Genomic DNA, 9965 nt, shown 5'->3' with positions numbered 1-9965 from the left:
TAGGAGTTTCTTTTTAAATAACGCGTCACAGGACCTACGCACTTCTTCAAGACTACCGCCGCACAAAGCGGCCCACAAAATCTATTTAAACATTGTTGTTGTTGTTTTCCACATTAAATCACAGAAGACTGTAATTTTACTAAGCGTTTCGTACACTTTAAAATTATATTTAATTAAAATATTTTATGTTGCACACGATAACAAAATTATTTAAACAAAAATTCAGGTAATAAAACTTATACACACATCATACACTAAAACTCAACGGGACAAACAACGAACAATTAATGCGAAACGAATGAAACGAAACTGAATGACTACAAGACAAGTGCTGCCAGATGACAGGTTGACATATCATTTCAATAAAGGCTCGATCAAAAGCAACTAATGACGTTTTTGATTGGTAAATCTGCACTCAATCTTTATTTACTCTCAATCTATCAGATACTAGCAATCATTTTTTTGCCAGAGTTGTAAAAAAAATTATTAAGTCTGGTTAAAATAAAATGCCATCACTCTTTAAAATATTTCAAATCCTTTTTTAAATGTTTTTTTGCTGTGTTGTGCACAATAGCCGTTCTCGCTGGCTCGCAAGTATGGCAAAAAACGCATGCTGGTCTATATTCGCTAAGTGATACATTGGCATCACTGTTGCAATCTATCAAATGTTTTGTGTTCAACAACAACAAATCGTGCATATGTGCACATATATCAAGCAAAACACATTTTTTATAAAAATAAATGTTACTTGTTCATAACTAAGAGATTTAAAAATTCAATATGCTTTATACGGCATTTACATTGGCCGAAAATGGCTCATTTTGGTCAAAAATCGAAAATGAGTATCGAATGGCTCATTCTTGCATATAAAATTTCAAGCACAAAAATGAGCAATTTTCTCACATTCTGAATGAATGACGTTCGAATGCATTCCACATACGTTCCAAATGCAAAGGAATCCATTGAACATACCCTAAATGAAAGCTCTTCATGGCATTTTGACAGTTTGAAAAAGCTGTTTTTAACATATTTACAAAAAAAGGTAAACAAATGTTTGGTGGTTGCATTTTCTTGAAAACGATGCACTGCTTTTTAGAACTTTTACTTCCCAAAAAGTAATTAATCGAAGTTAAAAATATGTTTTAAGTTTCTAATGTAAGGTTTGAAGGCATATTTAACCTTCATGCAAAATTTTTTTGGCACAGGCCAAAAATCAAATCAACATGCAAGTTGAAAAATCAGCTGTTGAAATGAGAACAAATGAAATAGAACGAATCTAAACACTTTCAAATGGCTCATTTAAAATGAGCCATTTTCGGCCAATGTAAACGCCATATTATACTTATCATTTTTCAACTATATTTCAAAATTTTTTCCCAATTTTCAATAAAATATTTGAATTTTGTTTAAAATTTTATTTACATATGATTTTTGACATGTGATTCACAATATTCGTTGAAATTGCCAATGAAGGTACACAATAGTTCGCTTATAGCGTTGGTAACGCTTTTTTCTTTACCGGCCGAAGAGTTTGGCCAATAAACAATTATTGGCTTAGATAGTAAAATTGGTGTTGTTGTTTTGCGTACATAAAATTTGTAAACACTAAAAATGAATTAATTTAAATAAAAGACAACAAAATAAGCATTAGAAAAGCATTGATTAGCATTTTTCTCTTATATATATAAATTAATTTACTTATTTATGTATTTGAATTTATGAGTAAATAAAATGCTCATCTGATTTTTAGGGATGACTAAAGTTTTGCAACATTCACAATAGAATGATTTTGGAATTTGGCTGCACAAAAACATAAGACATAAAAATCTTTGCGAGTAAGACCTAATACTATGTTCAGACAGTCAAATTTCCTTAATTTCGTAAAAATGTAATTATGTTAATTTCAAAAGTGTTCAAACTGCCCAAAATTAAGAAAATCATGTTTTTTATTTACAAATCATATATAAAAACTATATGCTCCTAACAAAAAAAAATAATACGACGTTATTATTATATTTTATATTATATATACTAAGCAATTTAAATATTACATTTACATTATCGACTTTAACTCAAATTAATGTAATTGACTTGATTGAAGATCAATTTCTTAACTTGTAAAACTATTTTATGCCGACTCAATTTAGCATCAAATTTGTTAAAATGTTTACAAATTGAATTTTTATGAAAATAGAAATTTGTTAACAGTTTTTAACAATTGCTTCATAACTCGATTACATTTCTACAAATTACTTATTCTTACAAAAAAGTTGTATTAAAAATATCTGAATTCTATATTCAGAAATATTTTTGATTTTATTAATAATATCAATAATTTTATAATTATTTAATATTAGTGTAAATCAAAAACGCACTACGAATTTTTACCATTTGTAGAGTTACAATTTTGTACTAAAAATTGCAACTTTAGTACTAATAATATTGAAGGAAGCCATATTAATTTATATTGCTTCCTTTGCAAATCATTATTTTCTTGTCATTCGTCGTGTATGGTTGCTGATCGCAGTGCTACGGAGAGTGTTTGTGAATTAAAGTAAAATATATACATAATCAAGAAAAAAACAATATGGAAACTGCTACTAGGAATGAAAATGCAGGTCCGTTGCCTCAACGACCACAAAAGAATCAAAATAAAAATTTAAAGAAACCTACTGATGCAGTTGATAATGGTCCATCTGAAAAAAAGCCACGTTTTAACCAAGGGGGTGGACCAAACGCTGGCGCTGGTGGCGGCAATCAGAACAAAGGTAATGCTCAAGGAAATGCAATGAATAAAAATTTTGGTGGAAATCGCAATCGCGGCGGCGGAGGAAACCGTGGTGGACAGCAAAATAGAAATTTCCAAAATCAGGTTAGAATTTTTGATTATAAAATACTTTTCAATATGGCGGCATATGATTTAGTTTCTAGTTTTATTAATGAACTTTTTTACTATATATTTATGTTGTTTTAAAACAATTTACAAAATTTATTACATAAATTCGGTGATTAATTATTTTTATGCAAAAATTTGTAATTAAGTAAAATCAATAATTCTATGCAATTGTACATACACATGTATGTATCTGCACAAAATGGCAGCCGCTACCTGATAGCGTAAATTTTTTTTCTTTTAGTAATTTTCACGTAATAAAAAATTTACAAAAAATGATGATTAAATTAATACATTTTTACTCATGACATGGGTTTACATTCATAAATTGTTATAAATGTAATTAAGGAATATATAGAGTTTATTTGTTGTTTTTATTTTGCATTAAAGAACTGTCATTAAAGAGCCGAGCCGCGTTACTTATCCGCTTTAGTGTAGAGAAAGATAATATTTATTAAGAATTGCATTATGTCGCTACAGTTTTTATTTTGGTAATAAAAATAAATTGGTCATAACTATATAGAAATGCATATGTTTCAAGACTTGTAGTTAATTTTTTATTTTATTTTCTTGTTTTTGTCGGAACATGCTATTCTGATACCAAGAATATTTGGTGTATTTTGTTATTGAATTTATATCTATGTGTGAATACATAAATATTGTGCGCAATTGAGTTTATCTGTGTGGAGGTAGATACTTATATTTGCCGCATAAAAATTTTAATTTGTGTATTTAGAACATAAAGAAAAGTCATACAGAAATGTTCACTATTAAAAAATATATATGTCGCCCACCCGCCCATCTCAAAAATGTTTGGACTTGAATTTCTATACTATGTGTCTGTTCAATCATTCATTCGATTCGGCGATATTCTTTGCCAAAAACCACACCTCTTTGTTTTACTCTTCTAGTGTAATATATATATATATCGTACGCATATATATATGTTTTTTTATATTAAGTATATTTAAATTTTGTTTGCAAATCTAAAAAATATTATTTCATCTTCGCTTTTTGATGACCTCTTAACAATTGTATACAATAAAATTTAATACAAGAAATAGTAGCACTTGGATTTTTCACGAATAATATGATGCCACTTAACTTGTTGGCCATTACAGACGTAAGTCGTTCTTGGCTGCTTTCAGTAGCTTCCGGTAGCTAGCTTGCTGTCGCCTGTTGGTTGTACCTAGTGTCTGTCGTTGCTCCTTTCGTCAACATGCTAACGTCATCTATCGCGTTTTCCATCAGCGGGTACCGAATCAAACACCTTCCTAGCTACATTATTATTTTCCATGACTCCTACGTCTTATGTTTTTCTAATTATTACAGTAATGTACTTCTCTCTCTTCGCTTCTTTACTTCATACAGAATAAAGTAAATATTGCGGTATTCTACAAGTTTTTTTCTTTATTAGCGAGCTTTTAACAAAGTGGAATCATAATTTCTTTATAAAAGTAAAGGAACCTTTGGCGGTTATTGTTATAGCTCGTGAGGATTATCGTAAGTTGTCCCTTTTGATAGTACCGAACTCGACGAGTGGCTCCGGGACGGAGCTTGAAACCAACTTAGTGTGTTAAAATCAATATAAAAAGTTCCCATTTTTTTTTTTTTAGTTTTCTGTTATAAGTATCTTTAACAATCTAAATGAATACAAGTTGACTTTCTCCTTAATTCGATTTCTTTACATATATATTTCAATAAATATATTTCTCACATAAATGCTAGAAATTTATTTAAAGTGCTGCCTGCCTAAAATCTGTAAAGTTTAAGTAATTGATCTTTTAAAAAAAATAAAATACTAAGAATGTGTAGTGATTATTTTTTACATATTTTTTTTATTGAATTAATGTAGTATATATAAAATGCTAAAATAATAAACAATAAAATTATCTAAGTAAATTTTTGTGATTTGTTAATATGAATCAATGACTATAAAAAAAAATATTTTATTTTTTCAACTAAAATTGAAAATAATTTATAGCAGAATCAAAACCAGAATCAGCAAAACCAAAATCAACCAAACCAGAACCAAAACCAGAATCAACCCAATCAAAATCAGAATCAACCAAACCAGAACCAGAACCAGAATCAGAATCAGAATCAGAATCAACAAAATCAAAATCAACAAAACCAAAATCAACAAAACTCAAATCAGAACCAAACTGATATAAAGACACCGCTAATGGGTGGTAACCAAGATGGTGGCAATCAAGATAATAGGCCTCAACATCAAAACCAGAATCAAAACCGCAACCGCGGCGGTGGTGGTGGTGGTCGTAATCGTGATCGTGATCACAGCCGTGGTGGTGGTGGTGGACGTGGTGGTAACCAAGGTAATCAAAGTGGAATTATGGGACGTAATGATGAATTTCATATTGGTCAAAGATTGCGTGCAATTGCGGGTCCTACCCATGAGTTACCAACACTTGAAACTGCATCAGCTGAGCCCAAGTTCTCTGGACGTAATCGTTTATATGTTGGTAATCTCACAACCGATACAACAGAAGAAGATCTAATTGAAATCTTTAAACCATATGGTGAAATTGGAGAAATCTTTTCAAATCCTGAAAAGAATTTCACATTTTTAAAAGTTGATTATCACTCAAATGCTGAGAAAGCTAAACGTGAATTGGATGGATCCATGCGTAAAGGTCGTGCAATGCGTGTACGTTTTGCTCCAAATGCAACTATATTACGTGTTCGAAATTTAACACCATTTGTTTCAAATGAGTTACTTTATAAAGCATTTGAAATATTTGGTCCAGTAGAACGCGCTAGTATTGTTGTTGACGATCGTGGTAAATCAACAGGTGAAGGTATTGTTGAATTCGAAAAGAAATCAACAGCCAACTCTTGCTTACGTTTGTGCAACGATAGATGTTACTTTTTGACCACATCATTACGTCCTTGTGTTGTTGAACCAATGGATATTAATGATGATACTGATGGCTTGCCTGAAAAATCATTAAACAAGAAAACACAAGAATTCCATCATGAACGTAATGTTGGTCCACGTTTTGCTGATGTTGATTCTTTTGAACATGAGTACGGTACTAGATGGAAGCAGTTACATGAACTCTTCAAATCTAAGCAAGAAGCGCTTAAACGCGAGCTTAAAATGGAAGAGGAGAAGTTGGATGCTCAAATGGAGTATGCACGCTATGAACATGAAACTGAATTATTAAGACAAGGTAATATATATAGAAAAACAAATAATTTCAGCATAGTTTTTTTTATAAAAAAATCATAATACAAACTAGAATTGCGTAAACGTGAGTCTGATAATGAACGCAAGAAAATGGAATGGGAATTGCGTGAGAAACAAGCTGAAGATATGCGCAAGCGCGATGAAGAAAATATGCGCCGTCAGCAAACTGAAATGCAATCTCGTATGATGCGTCAGGAAGAAGAAATGCGTCGTCGCCAACAAGAGAATACATTATTCATGCAAGCACAACAGCTGAATACATTACTAGATCAGCAAGAAGTTGGCTTTAATTTGAATGGTAATAATTTTGATAATAACTTTGGCGGTGCTAACAACTCACCATTTGAGTTTAGAGGTAAATATAATATTGATATTTTTGTTTTTTTTTTATACATTCTAAAAAAAACGTCACAATTTTCTGTAGGAAATAACGCTAACAATACCAATAATTGCGGTCCAAATGGTGGACAAAATAATCAGGTACGTTCATTTTTCCAGTTATTTTTAAAATGAATTCCTTTAACAGTACTACTTCTCGTACTTCTGGTAATACAAAAAGTTGAACTAATATTCAAGAGTTAAAACATACTCATATATATATAAATAAATGCACATAGATTTCATTATTTGTCGTAATTATATTTACTTGAAGTATGCATTCTTTGCTTAAACTAAGCTGAAAATGATTTTTAAAAATACATTTTATGTGTTATTCCAAGAACGAATTGTAATAATAAAAAATTTCTTTTAGCAATAAAATATATACTAATTTTTATTCTGAAAAGTCATGTGTGCTGGAAGAATTCTGATATGTTTGTTTTCGTGCTATTGTTTGTCTAACAATATATTGACATGCTGGCCACATATCGAAATATTGTTGGACTGTATTTAAGTTATTAGGATTTGTTTTTAGATCTTAATTAACTAAAATATGTAGTAGTTACGAAACTGATGTACATTTAATTTTCTATATGTTAACAGTATTCTTGGAAGACATTATTTATATAGTATGATGTTATTCATGCAACTCTCAGTACCTATTGTTATTTGCTGACAAATAACAATAATATTAAAATTAATACTCTTGATGATGCAAATCTATATATTATTAAACGAATATAAATTTTTAACTACAAATCACGGTTACTTGGGAATATTAAGAAACTTTTTCAAATAAGACATATACTATATATATACATATAGGTAAAATATTTATATAAAAATTAAAAATCTCTTATAAAGAAAATTGCTTACAGATACGATTGAACTTTATTAAAATTAATACTCTTGATGATGCAAATCTATATATTATTAAACGAATATAAATTTTTAACTACAAATCACGGTTACTTGGGAATTCTGTTAGAAATTGTGTGTAACATATATTTTTATTATAATGTGGTGAGATAATAAACTCGTGGGTTATAAAATTTAAGATTATTTCTGATCAATTGGGAGAATTACATAAAATAAATCTAGACAAAATATGTTTATTATAAATACAATATATGATTTATTCATATATTTAGCATTCTGAATGATATAAAGTTTTTCAATTATTCTCTTAACATATATGCAATAAAAATTATTTTGCTTAAAAAATAAAAAATAATAGATATATATTTATATCTATAATCTTTGGGGTTTGGGTAATTAAAAATTAAACGTTTAAAACAATTCTTATGTATCAGAACATTTTTATTGCAATTGTGATATTAACTGTTATACTAGTCGCCAATCATTATCATATGTACTGCATGTTGCGGTACGTTTTAAATTTTTTACTTTTTAATAAATTATATTGCGATTTTGTGTCATATAGCTTTGACACAATATAAAATCTAAAGAAACAAATGTTACCAAAATGAAAAAAAATTTCTATTGTTAGACTATGGTATGGGAGCATAATCTTCTTGAAATTTTCTTAACTTTTCCTTACTCGTTATCTATCATGCTTAAACATTTATTAACTGTTTTTAAGTCTTTTGAAAAAGTGATGAAACCAGTCAATATGTAGAAGCTGTATAGTTTTTTTTTTATACCATAACTTTAGTATAGGTGCTCAGCGCCATATTATCTGAGATCAATAGATTAATTCCTATCATTAAAACTGATTTTAAATACTTTATGAAGCATTGAAATATTTAATTGATTATGATGTGGTTGAAAAATTAATTCATCAATTTTTTTGTTCACACATAGTTAATTTATATTACTGTTCAAGCTGTGAACTAATCCACCGAGTTTAATATTCAGCAAGCAATCCAGTAGGCGTCTATAGACATAAAATATGTTGGGTGGATTAAGATAATGATTTATTTGTCGATTATATTTAGGTAAATTTGAAGATTAAGGGAAATGACTTCATTTGTTATAAATCAAGTATAACAGTTTATAACAGTATTAATCATAAAAAAAAATTCGTTTTCAATGTTTTTAAAATTTTTATGTCCTCTTACATGAAATCTATAACCATTAAAAGTTATAGTAATTGGGTAAAATTATTCAAATCTAAATAATATTTACATATATAAATTACTTTATTATATAAAGTAGTAAAATAATGAAAAAGTATTTTCAAATGAAATTTAAAAACAAATGGGTGAATATGTGTTTCATATTTATAATGTATATTTACATATTGTGATTGGAATTGTATAAAAATATTTCATATTTGTTTTAAATACAAGAATTTTTCTTTTTTTTTTTTTTTTTACTACACAAGCTAGTATAACAGTTAGTATTTGTAATACAATAAATACGTCAATATTTGCAATAAATATTTATTCTAAAGTATTTAATACAACTTTGGTTGGAAATTAAACAATATTGATGTGATGTTTTATTTTAATATAACTTGTTTGGGTGAAGTTGTTTATCAACATCTATTAGTGGTTCCGTGGTATAGACCCGAACAATTAATGAGAAACAACTCTAATATTCTAATTGTTGGGGATTATTAATTTTGTCTAAAATTTTTAACTTTCACAATTTCTTATACAGAGTTTATTTATTTGAAATATTCAAATATAAAACTTAAAAATTTCGCTTAGTATAATAGTTTGAAAACCAAATAAAATTGTTTTCATTGTCATTGGTCAATATATCAATATGAACATAAAATATGTATGAATTATGGAAAAAAAACTTGTCTTAAACATTTTTTTTTATCATAACAGTTGATATTTGGGTTGACATACAATTTTAAAATTGCATTTGTATGACAAATATTTAAATATATTTTTGTCGAAAAGAATATAAACATTTATTATTCTAAATAATTTAGGATGAATTACTGTATTTTATAATTTCTGGTACTTGAAGATGGGTATTAGTTTAATGACTAAACGCCATATTGATTTATATCGATGCTATAAAAATACAAAATGCTATTTTAACAAAAGAAGGAACCATGAAAATTGTTAATGCAAAAAACTTAAAACTTGCTCATCCAATTGTGTTAATTTTTTTTTAGTATTGTGCTGTAAACATATTTTCAATACAAAATGTTTTTGGACATCTATTATTAATATATAATAAAAATATATCTACTTCTTTTAAGTTTTTATATAAAAGAAAACTTTTCCGTTTATTTCTATTTATATTTGAAATATGAAATTCTTTACATTCAATTACGATAGGATCCGTTTACATTTGAGTTTGGTGGTAACAACCAAAACCAAGCTGGTCAAGGAAATCGTGGTGGCAACAACGGCGGAAATAATAACAATAACAATCCATGGGAACGAAGACGGCGTTTCTGAGATTCACCATTACCTTGAATGGAACCCTATAAACTAAATTTATTTAACATTTCCAAAATCTAGAAAAACAAAAATAATGAAATCAACCAACAATTCA

General features: G+C 28.2%; 1 protein-coding gene across 2 annotated transcripts; it reads left to right on the top strand.

Annotated features, from left to right (window-relative positions):
* Nucleotides 1–2352: 2352 nt before the first annotated feature.
* LOC119670889 (protein no-on-transient A-like) lies at nt 2353–9945 on the top strand. Of its 2 annotated transcripts, none has more exons than XM_038081327.1 (5): nt 2353–2872; nt 4881–6087; nt 6157–6459; nt 6529–6584; nt 9746–9945. In XM_038081327.1, exons 1-5 carry the CDS (start codon nt 2588–2590, stop codon nt 9866–9868), a joined length of 1974 nt encoding a protein of 657 aa, XP_037937255.1. In that variant the 5' UTR covers nt 2353–2587; the 3' UTR covers nt 9869–9945. The 2 variants fall into 2 exon arrangements, with proteins under 2 accessions (XP_037937255.1, XP_037937254.1); XM_038081326.1 differs by having other exon boundaries at nt 4878–6087.
* Nucleotides 9946–9965: the final 20 nt, after the last annotated feature.

This window comes from Teleopsis dalmanni, chromosome 1, assembly GCF_002237135.1.
Source record: "Teleopsis dalmanni isolate 2A chromosome 1, ASM223713v2, whole genome shotgun sequence".
Lineage (NCBI taxonomy): Eukaryota > Metazoa > Arthropoda > Insecta > Diptera > Diopsidae > Teleopsis > Teleopsis dalmanni.
This window is presented reverse-complemented; position numbering and strand designations above follow the sequence as displayed.